This window comes from Salmo salar, chromosome 28 (genome assembly GCF_965601325.2).
Source record: "Salmo salar chromosome 28, fSalSal1, whole genome shotgun sequence".
In the NCBI taxonomy this organism is placed as follows: domain Eukaryota; kingdom Metazoa; phylum Chordata; class Actinopteri; order Salmoniformes; family Salmonidae; genus Salmo; species Salmo salar.
The window spans coordinates 41,218,932-41,245,000 of NC_138318.1; the positions used below are offsets into that span (position 1 = coordinate 41,218,932).

Genomic DNA, 26,069 nt, shown 5'->3' on the forward strand with positions numbered 1-26,069 from the left:
GGTTCCATAGGGCTCTGGTCTAAAGTAGTGCACTATGTAGTGGATAGGGTCCCATAGGGCTCTGGTCTAAAGTAGTGCACTACGTAGTGGATAGGGTCCCATAGGGCTCTGGTCTAAAGTAGTGCACTATGTAGTGGATAGGGTTCCATAGGGCTCTGGTCTAATGTAGTGCACTATGTAGTGGATAGGGTTCCATAGGGCCCTGGTCTAAAGTAGTGCACTACGTAGTGGATAGGGATACAGACAAAGTTTCAAAAGCATCAGAAATAAACAAACTGACCTGGTTAAGGAAGGGTACGGCGTGGTCGTTGGAGCCCATCCCCTCGGCTCGTAGCCTGCTGGTGGCTATGCTAGCAGAAATCCCCCCTGACATACTGACACAGGACACGATATACTGTAAATCACAGTCAGAGGCCTGGGTGGCTGCTGCACAGGCAAATCATTTACAATACTTTAGCCGGGCTTCATTGAATTTGCCTGTAGCAATGGAACCAATAGTCTGCTCTACTGTCTATGAGTGTGGAGATCTCTCCTGACCTACTGGAACATGGGATATATTTATAAGAGGTTGGTGTCGCAGAGCGCAGACCACAGCTGGGTTCAAATACTATTCAAAGTCATTTCAAATACTTTATAGACGGGGGTTGATTGAGCTTGTCTGTTGCAATGGAACCAATGAAGTTGGTGTACAACTGCAAACCTCATCCCCCTGGCGCTCCAGGCAAGCCAAAAGCAAAAAACTCACAAGTATTTCAACGATTCGAATAGTGTTTGAACCCGGATCTGGCACAGGGCACAGGGTATAAATAGCAACGAGCTAAGCTAACAGCAGAGCGGAACACGGACACAAAGCCTGTAGCATAGCAACCATCTATTCTGTTGCGTCTTTTGTTGTTTTTTACTCGTTTTCTGACTGTTTTTTTGGTTTTCTTCCAATGAACCCACCTCTGGTTCTGTGATCTAAGCTTGTGATACATTCTCCGGGTTTATCTTCCTGGGTTGGATCTATCATCGACTACTCTGGCCTTTCTCACCAGTAGTAGTGAGTCAGAATGGTGTTCAGAAATGTGAAATTCTACTTTAGTGAGTCATTGAACACAGCTCAGAGTTCTGATAACCGTTCCTGCAGAACACGTCTGAACACTGACTCACTGTCGTGTAATCAGTTAGCTATTAGTCTCCGACTTTTACTCTGTCTTCTCTACTGTATTTCTTCTGAGAGTCTTTTCTAAAGTTATTATAGTATTATAAATAGTATAATGTAGTGTATTGAGTTTCTGATAAATACATGTAATAGTGATAGAGAAAACATTTAGGATGACAGAAAATGATTATGGTAAAATTGGAATGACAGAAAATGATTATAGTAAAATTGGGATGACAGAAAATGATTATGGTAAAATTAGGATTACAGAAAATGATTATGGTAGAATTAGGATTACAGAAAATGATTATGGTAGAATTAGGATTACAGAAAATGATTATGGTAGAATTAGGATTACAGAAAATGTTTATGAAAAATGAAGCAATACATTTTTTTAACAAGCATAGTGGAAACAATACTGACTGATCAGAGAAGCATACAAGGCCAAAAACGGAGGTATGAAAGAATGGGTGGAAAGGGGAGACAGAGACAGCAATCTCCTGCACCTCTAACAAGCCCCAGCCCCCCCCAAAACACACACAGAGAGATGAAAATCTGATACCTCGAGTCTATGAGCAGGCTGCAGAGAAATAGGAGAAAAGACAAATGTACAGTATGTAACCAATAACCCAAAGTCACACAGTAAGCACTTTAGAAACAGTGTTATGCCTATTGCTTTCAGAACCTTCAGCGCAGCACCGTGAAAAATAACACATTAGACCAAAACATATTCATCCGCGCTGACAATCAAAGATAAATAGGCAGAGTGATTGTTGGTAGTGTGGAGAAATATTTGACGCTCTTCTCTCTCCCCTCAGAATAGGCTTCTCTCTCTTTCTCTCTCTCTCCCCCATTATTCTCTCTCTGCTCTCTCCCATGTTCTCTCCCTCTGCCCTCCCCTCTCTCTCATGTTCTCTCTCTCTCTCCCCCTCCCCTCTCTCCCATGTTCTCTCCCTCTGCCCTCCCCTCTCTCTCTCCCTCTCCCCTCCCCTCTCTCTCATGTTCTCTCTCTCTCCCCCTCCCCTCTCTCTCATGTTCTCTCCCTCTCCCCTCGCTCTCTCTCTCTCCCCTCCCCTCTCTCTCTCTCATGTTCTCTCCCTCTCCCCTCGCTCTCTCTCTCCCCTCCCCTCTCTCTCTCATGTTCTCTCTCTCTCTCTCCCCTCCCCTCGCTCTCTCTCTCTCCCCTCTCACTCTCATGTTCTCTCTCTCTCCCCTCCCCTCTCTCTCTCTCGCTCTCCCCTCCCTCTCTCTCATGTTCTCTCTCTCTCCCCTCCCCTCGCTCTCTCTCTCTCCCCTCCCCTCTCTCTCTCATGTTCCCTCTCTCTCCCCTCCCCTCTCTCTCTCGCTCTCCCCTCCCTCTCTCATGTTCTCTCTCTCTCCCCTCCCCTCGCTCTCTCTCTCTCCCCTCCCCTCTCTCTCTCATGTTCCCTCTCTCTCCCCCTCCCCTCTCTCTCTCTCATGTTCTCTCCCTCTTCCCTCCCCTCTCTCTCTCCCCTCACACCTCTCTTGCTCTCTCTGAACAAGGTCTGGCACCAAGGCCAAGGGTTGTCCCAGAGTACTAGAGAAAGTTTCATCGGGACATCTGTACTGTGTTAGGCAATGTGAAGTCCTCATTCTGTGTGGGAGAACAGCATGGAAGAAGAACAATACAGATTGTATTTCTCTCTCTCTCTGTCTTTCTTTCTCTCTTTATTGCCCCTCTCTCTCTCTCTCTCTATTTCTCTCCATTTAAGGAGACAGAACTGTTTCTTGTGATTTGACCTTGACCATGAATAGCAAATGTAATAAACATTTAACAAAGTGGGGGGGTGAGAGAAAGAGAGAGAGAGATAAAGAAAGAGAGAAAGAAAGAAATAGAAGAGAGAGAGAAAGAGAGAGAGAGAGTTTGTCAGACCATGAAACATCCCAAAATTGTCTGTAGCTACCGCACAGTTTGTGCATCAAACTAATATGAAGAATAATTTATTTTTATTTTCCAGATCTTTCTGATATCGCTCAGTTATAAGAACATTCCATATAGCTTAGTAGAACCTGATGTAGTAGGGAGTTGTAGTTTCTCTAGAGATAAATCAGATCAAACCTGAACTGTGCGATGTAGTAGGGAGTTGTAGTTTCTCTAGAGATAAATCAGATCAAACCTGAATTGTGCGATGTAGTAGGGAGTTGTAGTTTCTCTAGAGATAAATCAGATCAAACCTTAACTGTGCGATGCAGTAGGGAGTTGTAGTTTCCAACAGGCCAATATTCTACATAGTTTAGTGCAGACAATGTGGTAATTAACTACAATGACCATAATCCATTGCACGCCCGCTTAAGGAAGAGTCCTCAACCACAAACAGCTGTGGAGCAGCAGAACCCAGACAGAAGGGCGGAGGTTAATCTTATTTGGCGACACCCCAGTCTCGTCCCCGGGAGGGAGTTGGTAGAGTTTCCTGATGACCATGAAGCAGATGACATCACATCTAAATGAGACAATGTGTTTTGGAACTTTGCTTAAATGTCACGTGTAAGAGGGAGGCTGTAGTCAAAGGCTGTAGTCAAAGGCTGTAGTCAAAGGAGGCATGGTCTTGGCAATGAAGGGGTATAAAACCCAATGTAAAAGATAGGGAAAGCGGAACGGAGCGGAGATCTTCAGGAAGATACTGTAGATCAGGAGCTGATTGATGTATTAGAAGTTAGAAAGACTTCTGGGGTAAAGTAAGAACGGAACTGGATTGTTATTGTTAGAAGCTAGTGCATTATAATCACTATATATATATAATCACTATATATATATAATCACTATATATATATAATCACTATATATATATATATACTAGTGGAACCAAAAGACAAGTGTTGCTGGTTTTCATTAACTAGTGGAACCAAAAGAGAAGTGTTACTGGTTTTCATTAACTAGTGGAACCAAAAGAGAGGTGTTACTGGTTTTCATTAACTAGTGGAACCAAAAGAGAGGTGTTACTGGTTTTCATTAACTAGTGGAACCAAAAGACAAGTGTTGCTGGTTTTCATTAACTAGTGGAACCAAAAGAGAAGTGTTGCTGGTTTTCATTAACTAGTGGAACCAAAAGAGAGGTGTTGCTGGTTTTTATTAACTAGTGGAACCAAAAGAGAAGTGTTGCTGGTTTTTATTAACTAGTGGAACCAAAAGAGAGGTGTTACTGGTTTTCATTAACTAGTGGAACCAAAAGAGAAGTGTTGCTGGTTTTCATTAACTAGTGGAACCAAAAGAGAAGTGTTGCTGGTTTTCATTAACTCGTGGAACCAAAAGAGAGGTGTTGCTGGTTTTCATTAACTCGTGGAACCAAAAGAGAGGTGTTGCTGGTTTTCATTAACTCGTGGAACCAAAAAAGAAGTGTTGCTGGTTTTCATTAACTAGTGGAACCAAAAGAGAAGTGTTGCTGGTTTTCATTAACTCGTGGAACCAAAAAAGAAGTGTTGCTGGTTTTCATTAACTAGTGGAACCAAAAGAGAAGTGTTACTGGTTTTCATTAACTAGTGGAACCAAAAAAGAAGTGTTGCTGGTTTTCATTAACTAGTGGAACCAAAAGAGAAGTGTTGCTGGTTTTCATTAACTCGTGGAACCAAAAGAGAAGTGTTGCTGGTTTTCACTAACTAGTGGAACCAAAAGAGAAGTGTTGCTGGTTTTCATTAACTAGTGGAACCAAAAGAGAAGTGTTGCTGGTTTTCATTAACTAGTGGAACCAAAAGAGAAGTGTTGCTGGTTTTCATTAACTAATGGAACCAAAAGAGAAGTGTTGCTGGTTTTCACTAACTAGTGGAACCAAAAGAGAAGTGTTGCTGGTTTTCATTAACTAGTGGAACCAAAAGAGAAGTGTTGCTGGTTTCATTAACTAGTGGAACCAAAAGAGAAGTGTTGCTGGTTTTCATTAACTAATGGAACCAAAAGAGAAGTGTTGCTGGTTTTCACTAACTAGTGGAACCAAAAGAGAAGTGTTGCTGGTTTTCACTAACTAGTGGAACCAAAAGAGAAGTGTTGCTGGTTTTCATTAACTAGTGGAACCAAAAGAGAAGTGTTGCTGGTTTTCATTAACTAGTGGAACCAAAAGAGAAGTGTTGCTGGTTTTCACTAACTAGTGGAACCAAAAGAGAAGTGTTGCTGGATTTCATGAACTAGTTAAATGACTTGTTGAATAAAGTGCTGAAGAAGAAGAGTAGCATTATAACAGTTACAGGCTCAGGGGGTTCACCGTAGGTGTTCCACGGCCAAAACATATGTGACTCGTTTCAGGAAACTAGACGTATGTCTCACGCCGTTGGAACATCAACATGTATTTTTTATAAAAATGATTTTTTTTTTTGTCAAAAAATGATTTCTGGAATATGTGAACTTTCATGTGCCGAAAAAGCAAACTTGTATACTGTCCATAAATACGAATAAAACATTTTAATTATGAGCCTAGTTGGTTTAGCCATGGAAAAAAGTCAGTAACCTTCCCACTAGCCATGATTGGCTGACATAATGGATGGGCTGGACATGCTGGGAGATGAGTTCTGATTGGTCTGCCATGTAGCATGCTTCTGCCTGTAAAGTGAGCTGTTCAGTGTGTGTGTTGATAGTCCTTTCTACCGCGCCGTTTTTGAAAGATATAACGTTAGCCATCGACAACTACAAAAGTTTTTATACTTTTGTCAACGACATTGATGCCCTGAATTTAGCAGGAGCTATCGACAAATCAGTTGTTACCGCTCGACTAAAACAATCTCGGCCGACCAACAGCCTAACGACCAAACAATTGACGAGTAGACTAATTGGGGTCAGCCCTAGTATCTATAGTTTGTCCTTACTCTGTGCCGAACCCCTGCTTTCAGCACACGCCACGGTCAGCGTGAACCAGAGTGTCTTTGACACAACGCTGATCAAACAAGATGTAGCTACAAACAAAACAGAGTTAAATGGTTCCAGTCTGTGTGAAGCGTTCCTCCATGTTTACCGGTAAGAGTCTAGCTACATTTTACAGATATACGTTTCTAATTTGATCAGAAAATAATTTTTATTACAAAACGTTAGCTTGCTGGCTCGCTACCTAACATTACGTGTATGATCTGTGTAGTAATATTATTTTAATCAGAAATCCATTTGCATCGCTAGTTATAGCCTAATGCTAGCTAGCTATCATTGAACCTAGTTGGTTAGCTTTAGCTATACCTGCAGATTCATACTACAGCTATGACAATCAGTTTGTATTGGTAGTAGTATGAGTTGGGGTTATGCCGGTTCATTGTTTAGCTAGATACCTAGCTACCTGGCTAGCTACATGTCTAAACAAAATACTCCACTTCGGCCGATTTATTACATGACCCATCAAATTAGCCAGGTTTGTCTGGGGGGTGATTACGGCCATCTATAGTATTTCATGAACATGTCTAGACAATAGGGACCCATCCACTTAGCTAGATATGACTGGGGGTGGTTACAGCATTTCATTCACATGACCAATCAATTTAGACATTTGTCTTGGTAAGCGTCATCTAATAATGATCAAATATTTATAAAATATTTTTATCTGGAGACTTTCTGTTTTTGATATTGCTACTATGCAAGTAACCATTTCAGTGTACCGTTTACACCTTCTGTATCCTGTGTGTGTGACAGATAAACTTAAGATTTTCTTTGATATAGTGAATGTTTAGCACATGGCCTCACATGTGAATCCTTAAAGAGATGGGTGGGCCTAAGGCTTAAGAGGGTGTGAACGATGCTGAATGTGGTGTAGACAAAGAAGGGCTCTCCAGTAGGTGTACCAAAACATTCAAAGGCACATTTTCTCATAAGTGGAGTTACAAGTTTATCAACTTTCAAAGCAGAATCACTTTCCCCATTGTTCCTCAACTGTAGTGTATGATATACCATTTTCTAGCTCGGAGTCTCTACTTTTATCCAATGTAAAACAAATTAAAATTACATTTTGCAACATAAGATGGAATCGAGGCGGTCGGTCACATATTGTGGGCTCCAGCAGGAAGCTCCAGGATAACTGTGTAAAAGACACACAAAAGGAGCACTGGGTATCTATTAGAGCTGTCCCCAACCCCCAAAAATATTGATCGACCGAAAGTAATCTGTTCTTTCGACCAATCGATTGGTTGAAATGTTCAAATGTGCACTTTTCCATATATAGACACACCCTATGTGTTTTAACAAAACCAACTATATGCATTGAGCTTGTCTGATGCTTTAAGCTTATGGTTTGATGAAATGAGACAAATGCCTCAAGAGGGTGCCAGAGATCTAGATAACCAGAAGAAAAAATCCTGACCCAACTGTTTTCCTCCTGCTCCTGCTGGCTGTCACAGATTCTGCCATTACTCTCTGAAGTTACCGGTAAGAGGCGACACGAGGAGTCGGCAACCTTTCTCATGTGGAATGCTAATTTATCTTACCATTTCTACCGATCCGCATGCCAGTTATGGTTTTCATATGCACATTTTCGTGAAATAGTTTAATTTAATTTATAATAACGTATTCATATCTCAAAATCAGTGTCATGTAGTTAATCTAAATGAAAATGATACAAACCTAAAAACGAACTTCTATTTCCAATTATGTTAAAAAATAGCCTACATAAAGCCAACAAATAAAAACATTGCAGCCTACAGGTACAAAATATCCTGAGAAAAATAAATCTCCTATAAATCACATTGGCTACACATGGCCTGTCTGCAACGAACTGGAAACATTGTATCAACTATTAACTTGTGTCCAGCCTGAAGCTGGTGCTAGCAAACTTGCAACATTGTATAAAATATTCTGGGCCATCAGCGTTTCCCCGCGTCAGTGAGCTCGGGACAGACACAGCTGTAGACTATTTGCGCAAGAGATAAGAAGCAGTGGTTGACTTGGGCTTCGCGGCGCAGTGCAGAGCTGTTGTCAAGGAAGTGGAGTTCTACAGGATGTACCGCCCCCACCTACCGTCAACCAATGGAGCTACATCGTTACAACATTTGAGAGGCCATGTGGTACGGGGCTCGATTTGGCCTCTGCATGTCTCTGGAGGCTCCGCAATTGCATCACACCCTCCATATGGAGCCTCCGTCCACATTTCCCAGATCAAGCATAAATTGTCTTTAGTCCAGGCCTCCGCAATGGATTAGTTCACTGAGATGGGTCCATATATATTTGTTACTGCTCGACTAAAACAATCTTGGCCAACCAACAGCCTAACGACCAAACATGGTATGGCACATGGCGCTTGCAATGCCAGGGTTGTGGGTTCGACTCCCAGAAGGGACCAGTAACGGTTAAAAGTCCCCCAGGCTACAAACGTATTACAACTGGAGCGGGACAATCCTTCTCATTTTTTACATTTACATTTTAGTCATTTAGCAGACGCTCTTATCCAGAGCGACTTACAGTAGTGAATGCATACATTTCATTAAAAAAAATCTCCGCACTGGTCCCCCGTGGGAATCAAACCCACAACCCTGGCGTTGCAAACCCCATGCTCTACCAACTGAGCCACACTTCTCCTAGAGGTACAGTATGCTGGGTGTGCAGGCTTCTGTTCCAGCCCAGCACTAACACACCTGGTTCAACAAATCAAACCGAATGAGTTGATAATAATGTGTATTATTGCTGAGCTGGAATAGAAGTCTGCTCACCCAGTAGATTAGGAACAAGAGTGAGGTTGGTCACCCAGTAGATCAGGAACAAGAGTGAGGTTGGTCACCAGTAGATCAGGAACAAGAGTGAGGTTGGTCACCCAGTAGATCAGGAACAAGAGTGAGGTTGGTCACCCAGTAGATCAGGAACAAGAGTGAGGTTGGTCACCCAGTAGATCAGGAACAAGAGTGAGGTTGGTCACCCAGTAGATCAGGAACAAGAGTGAGGTTGGTCACCCAGTAGATCAGGAACAAGAGTGAGGTTGGTCACCCAGTAGATCAGGAACAAGAGTGAGGTTGGTCACCCAGTAGATCAGGAACAAGAGTGAGGTTGGTCACCCAGTAGATCAGGAACAAGAGTGAGGTTGGTCACCCAGTAGATCAGGAACAAGAGTGAGGTTGGTCACCCAGTAGATCAGGAACAAGAGTGAGGTTGGTCACCCAGTAGATCAGGAACAAGAGTGAGGTTGGTCACCCAGTAGATCAGGAACAAGAGTGAGGTTGGTCACCCAGTAGATCAGGAACAAGAGTGAGGTTGGTCACCCAGTAGATCAGGAACAAGAGTGAGGTTGGTCACCCAGTAGATTAGGAACAAGAGTGAGGTTGGTCACCCAGTAGATTAGGAACAAGAGTGAGGTTGGTCACCCAGTAGATCAGGAACAAGAGTGAGGTTGGTCACCCAGTAGATCAGGAACAAGAGTGAGGTTGGTCACCCAGTAGATCAGGAACAAGAGTGAGGTTGGTCACCCAGTAGATCAGGAACAAGAGTGAGGTTGGTCACCCAGTAGATCAGGAACAAGAGTGAGGTTGGTCACCCAGTAGATCAGGAACAAGAGTGAGGTTGGTCACCCAGTAGATTAGGAACAAGAGTGAGGTTGGTCACCCAGTAGATTAGGAACAAGAGTGAGGTTGGTCACCCAGTAGATCAGGAACAAGAGTGAGGTTGGTCACCCAGTAGATCAGGAACAAGAGTGAGGTTGGTCACCAGTAGATCAGGAACAAGAGTGAGGTTGGTCACCCAGTAGATCAGGAACAAGAGTGAGGTTGGTCACCCAGTAGATTAGGAACAAGAGTGAGGTTGGTCACCCAGTAGATCAGGAACAAGAGTGAGGTTGGTCACCCAGTAGATCAGGAACAAGAGTGAGGTTGGTCACCAGTAGATCAGGAACAAGAGTGAGGTTGGTCACCCAGTAGATCAGGAACAAGAGTGAGGTTGGTCACCCAGTAGATCAGGAACAAGAGTGAGGTTGGTCACCCAGTAGATCAGGAACAAGAGTGAGGTTGGTCACCCAGTAGATCAGGAACAAGAGTGAGGTTGGTCACCCAGTAGATCAGGAACAAGAGTGAGGTTGGTCACCCAGTAGATCAGGAACAAGAGTGAGGTTGGTCACCCAGTAGATCAGGAACAAGAGTGAGGTTGGTCACCCAGTAGATCAGGAACAAGAGTGAGGTTGGTCACCCAGTAGATCAGGAACAAGAGTGAGGTTGGTCACCCAGTAGATCAGGAACAAGAGTGAGGTTGGTCACCCAGTAGATCAGGAACAAGAGTGAGGTTGGTCACCCAGTAGATCAGGAACAAGAGTGAGGTTGGTCACCCAGTAGATTAGGAACAAGAGTGAGGTTGGTCACCCAGTAGATTAGGAACAAGAGTGAGGTTGGTCACCCAGTAGATCAGGAACAAGAGTGAGGTTGGTCACCCAGTAGATCAGGAACAAGAGTGAGGTTGGTCACCCAGTAGATCAGGAACAAGAGTGAGGTTGGTCACCCAGTAGATCAGGAACAAGAGTGAGGTTGGTCACCCAGTAGATCAGGAACAAGAGTGAGGTTGGTCACCCAGTAGATCAGGAACAAGAGTGAGGTTGGTCACCCAGTAGATCAGGAACAAGAGTGAGGTTGGTCACCCAGTAGATTAGGAACAAGAGTGAGGTTGGTCACCCAGTAGATCAGGAACAAGAGTGAGGTTGGTCACCCAGTAGATCAGGAACAAGAGTGAGGTTGGTCACCCAGTAGATCAGGAACAAGAGTGAGGTTGGTCACCCAGTAGATTAGGAACAAGAGTGAGGTTGGTCACCCAGTAGATCAGGAACAAGAGTGAGGTTGGTCACCCAGTAGATCAGGAACAAGAGTGAGGTTGGTCACCAGTAGATCAGGAACAAGAGTGAGGTTGGTCACCCAGTAGATCAGGAACAAGAGTGAGGTTGGTCACCCAGTAGATCAGGAACAAGAGTGAGGTTGGTCACCCAGTAGATCAGGAACAAGAGTGAGGTTGGTCACCCAGTAGATCAGGAACAAGAGTGAGGTTGGTCACCCAGTAGATCAGGAACAAGAGTGAGGTTGGTCACCCAGTAGATTAGGAACAAGAGTGAGGTTGGTCACCCAGTAGATTAGGAACTAGAGTGAGGTTGGTCACCAGTAGATTAGGAACAAGAGTGAGGTTGGTCACCCAGTAGATTAGGAACAAGAGTGAGGTTGGTCACCCAGTAGATTAGGAACAAGAGTGAGGTTGGTCACCTTTGGTATGGACTTTGTTTGTTCACCTGAAATGATGTTTTAGTAATAATAGACTACTTACTAAGAGGTTTAACATTTACAAACAAGTTAGATTATTTGTACATTCATTGTAAATTATGTTTTAGTAATAATAGACTACTTACTAAGAGGTTTAACATTTACAAACACGTTAGATTATTTGTACATTCATTGTAAATGATGTTTTAGTAATAATAGACTACTTACTAAGAGGTTTAACATTTACAAACACGTTAGATTATTTGTACATTCATTGAAGTGTTTAAACTTGTTTTAATTGTTAACTACTGTATGACGGTATAACTGGTTTAATGGGCATGTGCAATCAATGTATATGAGATTAACCATAAACCAGATTTTCCTGACATTAAATTGTTTAGTGAAAATCTAACTCTTGTATTCTAGTTTTTTTTAAAATATATATTTAACCCTTATTGTACCAGGTAAGTTGACTGAGAACACATTCTCATTTACAGGAATGACCTGGGGAATAGTTACAGAGGAGGGGGGATGAGCAAATTGGAAGCTTGGGATAATGGTCAGATTGGGAATTTAGCCAGGACACCCAGGTTAACACCTCTACTCTTAAGACAAGTGCCATGGGATCTTTAGTGACCACAGAGAGTCAGTACACCAGCTTACCATCCCATCTGAAAGACCACTCCCTACACAGAGCAATGTCCCCAATCACTGCCCTGGGTCATTGGGACATATATATATATATATATTAGACCAGAGGAAAGAGTGCTTCCTACTGGCCCTCCAACACCACTTCCAGCAGCATCCGGTCTCCCATCCAAGGACTGACTAGGACCAACCCTGCTTAGCTTCAGAGGCAAGTCAGGAGTGGTATGCTGGGTGGTATGCTGCTGGTTGCAGGGTACCGTATATCAAAAAGTAAAATCATGTGTTTTAATTCTACCTTGTTTATTTTCCCGAGAATGAGAGACAAAATGAGAAGGTCAGTGGCATGGAATAGGATTGTAAGAGTAGTTGGTATTGATGGTGGGTAGAAAGAGATTTGAATGTTTGCAGAATGTTAGTAAGTCAAAGCCACAATTTCCTTTACCACAAGTACCCACTGATGTGCGTCTAGGCCTATGCATCTTATAGGAAGTGAGCTGTGAGCTGGCTCAGTTGGTAGAGCATGGTGTTTGCAACGCCAGGGTTGTGGGTTTGATTCCCGTGGGGGGCCAGTACAAAAAAAAAAAAGATGCATGAAATGAAATGTAAGTTGCTCTGGATAAGTGACTGAATGACTACAATGTATAATCATCAACTCCATGACACCAGTATAATGAAAGAGCCATAAACTATATGATAATCATCCTGTTAAAAATGCTATAATCCAATTGGTAGCATATTACATGGGAAAGCCATGCTTAGTGTATCATGTATAATGTGTGTTACTGGTGATTTCTATCGTTTGGTGGGAAAAATGTAAACACAGTTCTGAGGTTTGGGTTACTTGATGTTCATAGCTAGCAGCACAAGCAAACATTGTTGTGCAAATCTCTCTTCAACCCACCACCACCAACAATATCTGCAATCCTCCTCCATGCCACTGACCTTATGATTTTGTCTCTGTATTCTAGCAAAGCAAAATCATGTAGAATTGGAAAACCAGACACACCTAAGATTGGCTGTCCTCCATATTGTTTGTTTGCGCTTGCCCGGAACTAATGACAAGCGGAACTATGTTTCATGAACGGAACATTTTGTAGCTCCTCACCTGATTGGTTAACGGCAGCGGTGGCCGCGTATAATTTGCATAAAGCAGAGCAGAGCGGAACTTTTTCTCTCTCTCTGTCGCTCCGCTCACCTTCCTACAATCCGCCTGCGCATCGTTCTGCGTACTCACATCAAATCAAATGTATTTATAAAAGCCCTTCTTACATATCAAAGTGCTGTACAGAAACCCAGCCTAAAACCCCCAAAACAGCAAGTCATTTGGCGAATCGGAAAGTGGCGGAAACCCGACGCGAAGAAAAACGGAGAGAAAGCAGTTGCTACGCGACGCTGAAAATACATGAAGTGATTGATAGATTCAGCTGTCATGAGAGTATGTCTTATTTACTTTGAAGGACTACTAAAATATTATTTTTTGTCAGACAGCAGCAGCTCTATAGAGATGAGATGATGACTTGGAAGGAAATAATAAAGTCATCACATAAAACTAATATACACAACAACTTCAATATTTGATTAAATGAAGGTAATGTGAATAACTGATGGTTAATAAATGATCAGCAGTAATGAGTCACTACCATCATGGGCCTGTTATTCGTTGTTTTATTCTGTTGTTACAGCATTCAACAAACACAATGCTTAATGCATAGTGTATTAAATGTCTAAAACAATTATGGAAACCAAAATCGAAAACCGTGATTATTAGTTTTACAATCGAACCCGAAACTGAACCGACCTCAAAAAGCACTAATCAGTCAGCACTAGAGAGTGTTTCTGTGTGTGTTAAAAGAAGCATCCCTCGGGGTAGTGTTTTAAAAAGGAAAACCCCTTTTTCCCTCTGTCCAGTGTGTGTGAGTTGGTGCAGGAATGTCCCTCTAGCCAGCAGATCAGATGAGCTTGTGAGGCTCTCGGGTTATTGGATGAACAGAGTTTTCTCTCCAGAGAACAGCTGATTCAGGCAGTCCTGGAGTGATGCCATCCATAAAGCCTCCTTCCTGGTCCCGGAATCTACTTCAACAATGCCCCCAAAAACAACTCTGAAATTAGCCTCTCATCCGTACAACTATGCGCCTTATACCCCAGTGGGCCCCTCATTCAGGTTTCAGGTATATAACCAAAATAAATAGATTTTTTCCCCCCCCCAGAGCAACATTACATGTGCTGATTGATGTGCAAAATGTGTAGGCCTTGTATTTTTGCAAAATAAACAATGAAGTATTGACTTTTAATACATTCCCCTGGGTGTCATTTTGTTTCAACGTAGTGAAATATTGAGACGATAGCTCTGTTACTACACTCTGGAACTGTCGCGTAAAAAGGTTCACTTCTGGCTTATTGCACAATGCATATCCTAGTTGACATGGCAGGTTATGAAATTGTGTTAGACCGAAAATCAATAACTTCTAACATTGTAACGATTACAGAACCATTTGTTGAAAATGTTTGCGATCCTACTGTATGTTATCTTTCAGGACGGATATGAGCTACGGCAAACCGGTGATTCAAATCCTCTACTTTCACCATGCGTGGAAAGATGCAGTCTCTCTGACTAGATTTCCTGTAGAAACCGTTCAATGATGGTAACACTCACCACTTTGAAGACACCTGCTTTGATGTTTTTCCCTAGTAATGTGCCAGACTAGTAGTTTACTTATCAGTCGTATAAATCTCAGTACAGGGTGGGGGGGGGGGGGGGGGGGGTGTAACGTAACACGGTGCACGGTAGTGGTTCAGCCGAGCAGTAGCGCACGTTCCGTACCGTCAATGCTGCTGCGCTGGGCAAGCCCAACCACGTCCGCCGGGGGAGGGGCACATGGACTGTCCCAAGTGAAAGAAACGAGTGCCAAATAAAACAGAAAGCTCAAGAGACTGGGAAAACAATGCTATTTATTAACACATATATCTTTGGTGAAAAGGACACACAACTATAAGTAACAAAAAAGCTGCATAAAAAAAAGGATTGAAATGTCGTCTTACATTTCAACACAAAAGTAGGTTTAGGTTATAATCTGCAGTTCTCAATAGGCTTTGTCTAATAAAACAAATAAAACATAAAATTAAGCTTTAAAACATTCTGTTACGTAATAAAGTGTGTGTCAAAAGAAACATCTCGAAAAGCCACTTTGGTTTATTTGTAGCTGGGAGAGAGAACGGTTTTTGGGAGAACAGTCTTTGAGAGAACGGTCTGAGAGAACAGGTCTTTGAGAGAACTGGTCTTTGAGAGAACTGGTCTTTGAGAGAACGGCGGGCTGGTCTTTGGGAGAACTGGTCTTTGGGAGAACTGGTCTTTGGGAGGACTGGTCTTTGGGAGAACTGGTCTTTGGGAGGACTGGTCTTTGGGAGGACTGGTCTTTGAGAGAACGGTCTTGTGCTGCCATCTTCTAGATCATGGAAAATGACAACCACTGAAAATAGAAAAAGAACACAATCAATATATTAGAACTGAAAAACAAAAAAACATAATGACTTGATTACAAACTACAATTTAAAGTTCTCACCTGAAAGAAATCCAATTCAATGAAGCCAGTGTCATCCATGTCAAGCTTCTTGAAGACTTCTGCGAGGTTGAGAGAGGAACGAGGTGTTAACCATCTATAACAGATACTCAAATCAAATGTATTTATATAGCCCTTCTTACATCAGCTGATATCACAAAGTGCTGTACAGAAACCCAGCCTAAAACCCCCCAAACAGCAAGCAATGCAGGTGTAGAAGCACGGTGGCTAGGAAAAACTCCCTAGAAAGGCCAAAATCTAGGAAGAAACCTAGAGAGGAACCAGGCTATGAGGGGTGGCCAGTCCTCTTCTGGTTGTGCCGGGTGGAGATTAGAAACCTAGAGAGGAACCAGGCTATGAGGGGTGGCCAGTCCTCTTCTGGTTGTGCTGGGTGGAGATTAGAAACCTAGAGAGGAACCAGGCTATGAGGGGTGGCCAGTCCTCTTCTGGCTGTGCTGGGTGGAGATTAGAAACCTAGAGAGGAACCAGGCTATGAGGGGTGGCCAGTCCTCTTCTGGCTGTGCTGGGTGGAGATTAGAAACCTAGAGAGGAACCAGGCTATGAGGGGTGGCCAGTCCTCTTCTGGCTGTGCCGGGTGGAGATAATCTCATCAATGCTTTTCCTTCTCATCCTCATCTGACAGGTTCTCGCCACAAAACCTCCAAAGTAACACACATTAAAATGTACAATCTGTAATATTTTCTGCTGTTACACTCCATGACCATCACTCGGCTTTATAGGTACACAAGTGGCGGGGCGGTGCTGCCGTTTTGGCTGAAACACAAATTCAGGATGGTGACATTAAGACGCTGTACTTACTGAACATCATCTCCAGGCGCATGACGCAAGCCACGAAGTTATCAAAGTCAATGGTCATGTCGGCCTCTCCATACCGAGCTGCCAAAACCTGGTGGAGAGTGTTGTTCAGGCTGAAACCTGGCGGAAGATAGATTATAAATCATCAGAGCCTAAAAACAGATTATAAATCATCAGACCCTAAAAACAGAATATAAATCATCAGACTCCATGTTGTGGAGTCAACAAAGTCAGAAATAGCATTATAAATATTCACTTACCTTTGATGATCTTCATCGGAATGCACTTCCAGGAATCCCAGTTCCACAATAAATGTTCGTTTTGTTCGATAAAGTTCATATTTATGTCCAAATACTTCAATTTTGTTCGCTCGTTAGATTCACTATTCCAAATGCAGAAGGCGCGCGTACTAAAGTCCAGACGAAAAGTCCAAAAAGTTATATTACTGTTTGTAGAAACATGTCAAACGATGTGTAGAATCAATCTTTAGGATGTTTTTATCATAAATATTCAAAAATATTCCAACCGGACAATTCCTTTGTCTTCATAAAGGAAAGAGAACTGAGCTCGTGCTCCTGGCCGCGCGCGTAACTAAAATAATGGCCGACTGCCAGACACCTGACTCAATCAGCTCTTATTCTCTCCCCATTCACAGTAGAAGCCTGAAACAATGTTCTACAGACTGTTGACATCTAGTGGAAGCCTTAGGAAGTGCAATGTGACCCCATAGACACTGTATATTGGATAGGCAATCACTTGAAAAACTACAAACCTCAGATTTCCCACTTCCTGGTTGGATTTTTTCTCAGGTTTTCACCTGCCACATGAGTTCTGTTATACTCACAGACATCATTCAAACAGTTTTAGAAACTTCAGAGTGTTTTCTATCCGAATATATTAATTATATGCATATTCTAGCTGTTGGGCCTGAGTAGCAAGCAGTTTACTATGGGCACGCTTTTCATCCGGACATGAAAATACTGCCCCCTACCCCAAAGAAGTTTTAACAAGGCACACCTGTTAATTGAAATGCATTCCAGGTGACTACCTCATGAAGCTAGTTGAGAGAATGCCAAGAGTGTGCAAAGCTGTCATCAAGGCAAAGGGTGGCTACTTTGAAGAAACTCAAATGTAAAATACATTTTGATTTATTTAACTCTTTTTTGGTAACTACATGATTCCATATGTGTTATTTAATAGTTTTGATGTCTTCACTATTATTCTACAATGTAGAAAATAGTAAAAAAGAAAGAAAAACCCTTGAATGAGTAGGTATGTCCAAACTTTAGACTGGTACTGGATATAATATAGAGTATAATGTATGCCACTTAGCTTTTATCCAAAGTGACTAACAGTAGACTGTGCATACACTATTGATTCCTGAGTATTGAACCCATATCCATACACTGGTGTAAATTAGGTTTATTTCATGTCCACAAACCTGCTTTGTTCAAGGCCATCCTCATCTCTGGTGTGCTCATACAGCCAGAACCATCCATGTCATTGCTCTTATAGATGGACTGGGTGAGGGAGGGAGGGAGAGAGAGGGAGGGAAAGAGGGAGGGAGGGAAAGAGGGAGGCAGGGAGGGAGGGAGAGAGAGAAGGAGGGAGGGAGAGAGAGGGGAAAAGAGGGAGAGAGGGGGAGGGAGAGGGGGGAAGAGGGAGGGAGAGAGGGGGAGGGAGGGAGAGGGGGAAAGAGGGAGAGTGAGGGAGGGAAAGAGGGAGAAAGAGGGAGGGAGAGAGAGAGGGGGAGAGAGGGGAGAGGGAGGGAGGGAGGAGAGAGAGAGAGAGAGAGAGAGAGAGAGAGAGGGGGGAAGAGGGAGGGAGGGAGGGAGGAGAGAGGAGAAAGAGGGAGGGAGAGAGAGAGGGGGAGAGAGGGGAAAAGAGGGAGAGAGGGGGAGAGAGAGGGGGGAAGAGGGAGGGAGGGAGGGAGGGAGAGAGGGAGAAAGAGGGAGGGAGAGAGAGAGGGGGAGAGAGGGGAAAAGAGGGAGAGAGGGGGAGGGAGAGAGAGGGAAAGAGAGAGGGAGGGAGGGACAGAGGGGGAACAGGGAAATGTTAAAGAGATTGTACTGTGTAAAACACACACTACACTAGGTAAACACTTGTAGGCTGTCCAATCTTAACACAACAGAGATAGTACTGCAGTAGCTCTGGTCCAAGGCGTTATGCGCAGCTTGCTGACGCTGAACCTATGTAACACCCCGGACCAGAGCTATCACAGCAGTAACACAAACACTAGAACCTCACCAGGTATTTCTGAATCTTCTTCCACAGTGTTGCAAATTCTCCCAGACCCAGTTTGCCGTTACCGCTGTCCTGCTTAACAGTTAAGGTTAAACAAGTGTCTGGACACATCATGCCCAACAAACTACAATATTCAAAACTAAAGACTGAGATGACACTTCAGAACTCAAGACTTTTCTGGAACTTATTCATTGATGTCACAGAGTGCAGATGTCAAGTCAGAATACCACAGAGACGCAGTATGTAATAACACTATGTAATAACAGCATGTAATAACACTATGTAATAACAGCATGTAATAACAGCATGTAATAACAGCATGTAGTAACAGTATGTAATAACACTATGTAATAACAGCATGTAATAACACTATGTAATAACAGCATGTAATAACAGCATGTAATAACAGCATGTAGTAACAGCATGCCTAGTAACAGCATGGAGTAACAGCATGTAATAACAGCATGTAGTAACAGTATGTAGTAACAGCATGTAATAACAGCATGTAATAACAGCATGTAGTAACAGTATGTAATAACACTATGTAGTAACAGCATGTAATAACACTATGTAATAACACTATGTAATAACACTATGTAATAACATTTACATTACATTTAAGTCATTTAGCAGACGCTCTTATCCAGAGCGACTTACAAATTGGTGCATTCACCTTATGATATCCAGTGGAACAACCACTCTACAATAGTGCATCTAAATCTTTTAAGGGGGGGGTTAGAAGGATTACTTTATCCTATCCTAGGTATTCCTTAAAGAGGTGGGGTTTCAGGTGTCTCCGGAAGGTGGTGATTGACTCCGCTGTCCTGGCGTCGTGAGGGAGCTTGTTCCACCATTGGGGTGCCAGAGCAGCGAACAGTTTTGACTGGGCTGAGCGGGAACTGTGCTTCCTCAGAGGTAGGGGGGCCAGCAGGCCAGTGGTGGATGAACGCAGTGCCCTTGTTTGGGTGTAGGGCCTGATCAGAGCCTGAAGGTACGGAGGTGCCGTTCCCCTCACAGCTCCGTAGGCAATCACCATGGTCTTGTAGCGGATGCGAGCTTCAACTGGAAGCCAGTGGAGAGAGCGGAGGAGCGGGGTGACGTGAGAGAACTTGGGAAGGTTGAACACCATAACACTATGTAATAACATAATAACACTATGTAATAACAGCATGTAATAACAGCATGTAGTAACACTATGTAATAACAGCATGTAATAACAGCATGTAATAACAGTATGTAATAACAGCATGTAATAACAGTATGGAGTAACAGCATGTAATAACAGCATGTAGTAACAGCATGTAGTAACAGCATGTAATAACAGCATGTAGTAACAGCATGTAATAACAGCATGTAGTAACAGCATGTAATAACAGCATGTAATAACACTATGTAATAACAGCATGTAATAACAGCATGTAATAACAGTATGTAATAACAGCATGTAATAACAGTATGGAGTAACAGCATGTAATAACAGCATGTAGTAACAGCATGTAGTAACAGCATGTAGTAACAGCATGTAGTAACAGCATGGAGTAACAGCATGTAGTAACAGCATGTAGTAACAGCATGTAGTAACAGCATGTAGTAACAGCATGGAGTAACAGCATGTAGTAACAGCATGGAGTAACAGCATGGAGTAACAGCATGGAGTAACAGCATGTAGTAACAGCATGGAGTAACAGCATGGAGTAACAGCATGTAGTAACAGCATGTAGTAACAGCATGTAGTAACAGCATGTAGTAACAGCATGGAGTAACAGCATGTAGTAACAGCATGGAGTAACAGCATGGAGTAACAGCATGTAGTAACAGCATGTAGTAACAGCATGTAGTAACAGCATGGAGTAACAGCATGTAATAACAGCATGTAGTAACAGTATGTAGTAACAGCATGTAATAACAGCATGTAGTAACAGCATGGAGTAACAGCATGGAGTAACAGCATGTAATAACAGCATGTAGTAACAGCATGTAGTAACAGCATGTAGTAACAGCATGTAGTAACAGCATGGAGTAACAGCATGTAGTAACAGCATGTAGTAACAGCATGTAGTAACAGCATGTAGTAACAGCATGGAGTAACAGCATGGAGTAACAGCATGTAGTAACAGCATGTAGTAACAGCATGGAGTAACAGCATGTAGTAACAGCATGTAGTAACAGCATGTAGTAACAGCATGTAGTAACAGCATGGAGTAACAGCATGTAGTAACAGCATGGAGTAACAGCATGTAGTAACAGCATGGAGTAACAGCATGGAGTAACAGCAGCATGTAGTAACAGCATGTAGTAACAGCATGTAGTAACAGCATGTAGTAACAGCATGTAGTAACAGCATGTAGTAACAGCATGGAGTAACAGCATGTAATAGTTGTTGTGTAAGGGAACAGTAAAGACATGTAAAGGATACATCCATGAGGTTGACCATGATTCTGGCTGTGTCTAGGCTGAAGCCGTCCGTCTTTATGTCAGTTCCTGTAGAGGACACATCACTGAGTACGGGCAGAGTACGGAGAGAGTACGGGGAGAGTACGGAGAGAGTACGGGGAGAGTACAGAGAGAGTACGGGGAGAGTACAGAGAGAGTACGGGGAGAGTTAGGACAGAGTACGGACAGAGTACGGACAGAGTACGGGGAGAGTTAGGACAGAGTACGGGGAGAGTTAGGACAGAGTACGGCCAGAGTACGGGCAGAGTACGGGGAGAGTTAGGACAGAGTACGGACAGAGTACGGGGAGAGTTAGGACAGAGTACAGGGAGAGTACGGGGAGAGTACGGGGAGAGTACGGGGAGAGTACGGACAGAGTATGGGGAGAGTTAGGACAGAGTACGGACAGAGTACGGGGAGAGTTAGGACAGAGTACGGGGAGAGTTAGGACAGAGTACGGGGAGAGTACGGGGAGAGTACGGACAGAGTACGGGGAGAGTTAGGACAGAGTTAGGACAGAGTACGGACAGAGTATGGGGAGAGTACGGGCAGAGTACGGACAGAGTACGGGGAGAGTTAGGACAGAGTACGGACAGAGTACGGGGAGAGTACAGAGAGAGTACGGGGAGAGTACGGGGAGAGTACGGACAGAGTACGGGGAGAGTACGGGGAGAGTACGGAGAGAGTACGGGGAGAGTACAGAGAGAGTACGGGGAGAGTACGGGGAGAGTACGGACAGAGTACGGGGAGAGTTAGGACAGAGTACGGACAGAGTACGGACAGAGTTAGGACAGAGTACGGAGAGAGTTAGGACAGAGTACGGACAGAGTACGGACAGAGTTAGGACAGAGTACGGACAGAGTACGGGCAGAGTACGGACAGAGTACGGGGAGAGTACGGACAGAGTACGGGGAGAGTACAGAGAGAGTACGGGGAGAGTACGGGGAGAGTACGGGCAGAGTACGGACAGAGTACGGGGAGAGTTAGGACAGAGTACGGACAGAGTACGGACAGAGTACGGGGAGAGTTAGGGCAGAGTACGGGCAGAGTACGGACAGAGTACGGGGAGAGTTAGGACAGAGTACGGGGAGAGTTAGGACAGAGTACGGGGAGAGTTAGGACAGAGTACGGCCAGAGTACGGGCAGAGTACGGACAGAGTTAGGGCAGAGTACGGGCAGAGTACGGGCAGAGTACGGGCAGAGTACGGGCAGAGTACGGGCAGAGTTAGGACAGAGTTAGGACAGAGTTAGGACAGAGTACGGGGAGAGTACGGGGAGAGTAAGGGCAGAGTAAGGGCAGAGTACGGGGAGAGTACGGGCAGAGTTAGGACAGAGTACGGGCAGAGTACGGGGAGAGTACGGACTTATGCAGTAAACATGTGCTCTATATACAATGAACAAAAATATCAACGCAACATGCAACAATTTCTAAAAATGTACTGTGTTACTGTTCATGTAAGGAAATCAGTCAAATGAAATATATTCTTTAGGCCCTAATCTATGAATATCATGACTGGGAATACAGATATGTATCTGTTGGTCACTGATACCTTAAATAAAAAGGTAGGGGCGTGGATCAGAAAACCAGTCAGTATCTGGTGTGACCACCATTTTCCTCATGCAGCGCGACACATCTCCTTCACATAGAGTTGATCAGGCTGTTGATTGTGTCCTGTGGAATGTTGTCCCACTCCTCTTCAATGGCTGTGAGAAGTTGCAGGATATTGGAACTAGAACACACTGTTGTACACGTCGATCCAGAGCATCCCAAACATGCTCAATGGGTGACATGTCTGGTGAGTATGCAGGCCATTGAAGAACTGGGACGTTTTCAGCTTCCAGGAATTGTGTCCAGATCCTTGTGACATGGGGCCGTGCATCGTCATGCTGAAACATGAGGTGATGGAGGAGGATGAACGGCACGACAACGGGGCCTCAGGATCTCATCACGGTATTTCTGTGTATTCAAAATTGCCATAGATAAAACGCAATTGTGTTCGTTGTCCGTAGTTTATGCCTGCCCAATACCATAACCCCACCTCCACCATGGGGCACTCTGTTCACGACGTTGACATCAGCAAACCGCTAGCCCACACGACATCAGCAAACCGCTAGCCCACACGACGTCAGCAAACCGCTAGCCCACACGACGTCAGCAAACCGCTAGCCCACACGACATCAGCAAACCGCTAGCCCACACGACATCAGCAAACCGCTAGCCCACACGACATCAGCAAACCGCTAGCCCACACGACATCAGCAAACCGCTAGCCCACACGACGTCAGCAAACCGCTAGCCCACACGACGTCAGCAAACCGCTAGCCCACACGACGCCATACACGCCATCTGCCCGGTACAGTTGAAACAAGGATTAATCCGTGAAGAGCACACTTCTCCAGCGTTGCAGCGTTGCAGTTGATTACGACGCCGAACTGCAGTCAGGTCAAGACCCTGGTGAGGACGACGATCACGCAGATGAGCTTCCCTGAGACTGTTATCCAGGCAAAGGAGAAATGCTCACTAACAGGGATGTAGACAAATCTGTGCACAACATTTTAGAGAAATAAGCTTTTTGTGCATAAGGAACTTTTCTGGGATTTTTTATTTCAGCTCATAAAACATGGGACCAACACTTTACATGTTGCGTTTTTATATTTTAGTTCATTGTAGTATTCCGTGTGCACAGTACAAATACAAAATCATGACTGGAAAGAAAGCAGAAAGCACTTCACTCACGCTTAGCAACGATTTTGTTGAAAATACTCCTGAGCTCAGATGCTGAAATCTCCATATCCTATTTACAGAGAGAGAAAAGTTTTTAAACTATGAAAAAGGTACATTTTCCCAGTCAATAACTTCATTAAATATTATAAATATTTTTGGCAGTGTCATATTATATAAATATACAACATGGTATATTATAAACTGGGTGGGTCGAAACCCTGAATGCTGATTGGCTGAAAGCCGTGGTATATCAGACCATTTACCACAGGTATGACCCAACGTTTATTTCTACTGCTCTAATTACGTTGGTAACCAGTTTATAACAGCAATAAGTAATGGTCGGTAATAATACTTACATCTCCAGCTAGCTTAGTGAACAGGCCCCTGAAGCCAGCATCAACCTCCCCCTCGGGTACTGTATCCTACAGAGATACCACCATGATAAGTCACATTGGATAGTGAGAGAAGACAGTGTAGAGTAGAGTATTGTAGTGTAGTGTAGAGTAGAGTGTTGTAGAGTAGTGTAGAGTAGTGTAGTGTAGTGTAGAGTATTGTAGAGTATTGTAGAGTAGAGTAGTGTAGAGTAGTGTAGCGTAGAGTATTGTAGAGTAGAGTGTTGTAGAGTAGTGTAGAGTAGAGTATTGTAGAGTATTGTAGAGTATTGTAGAGTATTGTAGTGTAGAGTAGTGTAGAGTAGTGTTGTGTAGAGTATTGTAGAGTAGAGTAGTGTAGTGTAGAGTATTGTAGAGTAGAGTAGAGTAGTGTAGAGTAGTGTAGTGTAAAGTAGTGTAGAGTAGTGTAGTGTAGAGTAGTGTAGAGTAGTGTAGTGTATTGTAGAGTGTTGTAGAGTGGTGTAGAGTAGAGTATTGCAGTGTAGAGTAGAGTATTGTAGAGTATTGCAGAGTAGAGTATTGTAGTGTAGAGTATTGCAGAGCATTGTAGAGTCGAGTATTGTAGAGTAGAGTATTGTAGAGTAGAGTATTGTAGAGTAGTGTAGAGTATTGTAGAGCAGAGTATTGTAGAGTATTGTAGCGTGGAGTAGAGTATTGTAGAGTAGAGTAGTATAGAGTAGAGTATTGTAGAGTAGAGTAGTGTAGAGTATTGTAGCGTGGAGTGGAGTAGAGTATTGTAGAGTAGAGTATTGTAGAGTAGAGTAGTGTAGAGTAGTATAGAGTAGAGTAGAGTATTGTAGAGTAGAGTAGTGTAGAGTAGTATAGAGTAGAGTAGTATAGAGTATTGTAGAGTAGAGTAGTGTAGAGTAGTATAGAGTAGAGTAGAGTAGTGTAGAGTATTGTAGAGTAGAGTAGTATAGAGTAGAATAGAGTATTGTAGAGTATTGTAGTATAGAGTATTGTAGAGTAGAGTAGTATAGAGTAGAGTAGTATAGAGTAGAGTAGTATAGAGTAGAGTAGTATAGAGTAGTATAGAGTAGTATATAGTAGAGTAGAGTATTGTAGAGTATTGTAGAGTAGAGTATTGTAGTATAGAGTATTGTAGAGTAGAGTAGTGTAGAGTAGTGTAGAGTAGTATAGAGTATAGTAGTATAGAGTAGAGTAGTATAGTGTAGTGTAGAGTAGTATAGAGTAGAGTAGTATAGAGTAGTATAGAGTAGAGTAGTATAGAGTAGTATAGAGTAGAGTAGTATAGAGTAGTATAGAGTAGAGTAGTATAGTGTAGTGTAGTGTAGAGTAGAGTAGTGTAGTGTAGAGTAGAGTAGTGTAGTGTAGTGTAGAGTAGTGTAGAGTAGAGTAGTGTAGAGTAGTATAGAGTAGAGTAGAGTAGTATAGAGTAGAGTAGTATAGAGTAGTATAGAGTAGTATAGAGTAGAGTAGAGTAGTATAGTGTAGAGTAGTGTAGTGTAGAGTAGAGTAGTATAGAGTAGAGTAGTATAGAGTAGTATAGAGTAGTATAGAGTAGAGTAGTGTAGTGTAGTGTAGTGTAGTGTAGTGTAGTTTCTTACATCCTCTAGTTCTGCCTTAACCGGGTCGTCACAGGGCCTTACAAAAATAAACATTTTTTATTACAAAAATAATCACATTTATCTTTGACCAGCCCTGATAGTTTCAAACCTAGAGTATTCACACACAAACACACACACACACACACACTTACAGTGTCTCGGCCTGTTTCTCGGAGAACACTCTAAGGCAGAAGTCACCGTTCAGGTTGGCTTCGAAGGTGGAAGGGACGATGAGGTATTCTCCAGGGGGCAGTTTGAAGCGGGTGCTGACCTCTCTCAGGTTGATGAAGGTCTCTGAACGGGCCGTCTGAGCGTGAGACAGGAAGTAGTTCTTATCCAGGTGGACCTCCCTCTGGCCGTGGAACTGTTCTGGCACCTGGGATTAGAGAGCAAGGAGACACAAGCAGATGT

The 26,069-nt window shown here is 43.3% G+C and overlaps 2 protein-coding genes across 3 annotated transcripts in view; both read right to left on the bottom strand.

Moving 5' to 3' along the window:
* LOC106589958 (calpain-1 catalytic subunit) overlaps positions 1 to 14,670 on the bottom strand; it is a 49,109-nt gene extending 34,439 nt beyond the window's left edge. The window contains exons 1-3 of one of the 2 annotated variants that reach the window (XM_014180423.3): positions 14,577 to 14,670; positions 1,707 to 1,724; positions 281 to 374 (exon numbers count right to left, since the gene is read on the bottom strand). In XM_014180423.3, coding sequence (XP_014035898.1) covers positions 281 to 373 — 93 coding nt within the window. In that variant the 5' untranslated portion in view covers position 374; positions 1,707 to 1,724; positions 14,577 to 14,670. The remainder of the gene's footprint in view (positions 1 to 280; positions 375 to 1,706; positions 1,725 to 14,576) is intronic. The other variant, XM_014180426.3, reaches the window with a different exon arrangement.
* Positions 14,671 to 14,852: 182 nt separating this feature from the next.
* The window catches only part of LOC106589959 (calpain-2 catalytic subunit), a 43,082-nt gene continuing 31,865 nt past the window's right edge, over positions 14,853 to 26,069 (bottom strand). The window contains 10 exon segments of the mRNA XM_014180427.3: positions 14,853 to 15,390; positions 15,484 to 15,542; positions 16,300 to 16,416; positions 17,738 to 17,816; positions 18,544 to 18,612; positions 20,957 to 21,021; positions 23,711 to 23,768; positions 24,055 to 24,120; positions 25,659 to 25,695; positions 25,811 to 26,034. Of these exon segments, the coding sequence (XP_014035902.2) occupies positions 15,367 to 15,390; positions 15,484 to 15,542; positions 16,300 to 16,416; positions 17,738 to 17,816; positions 18,544 to 18,612; positions 20,957 to 21,021; positions 23,711 to 23,768; positions 24,055 to 24,120; positions 25,659 to 25,695; positions 25,811 to 26,034 (798 nt within the window). The 3' untranslated portion in view covers positions 14,853 to 15,366.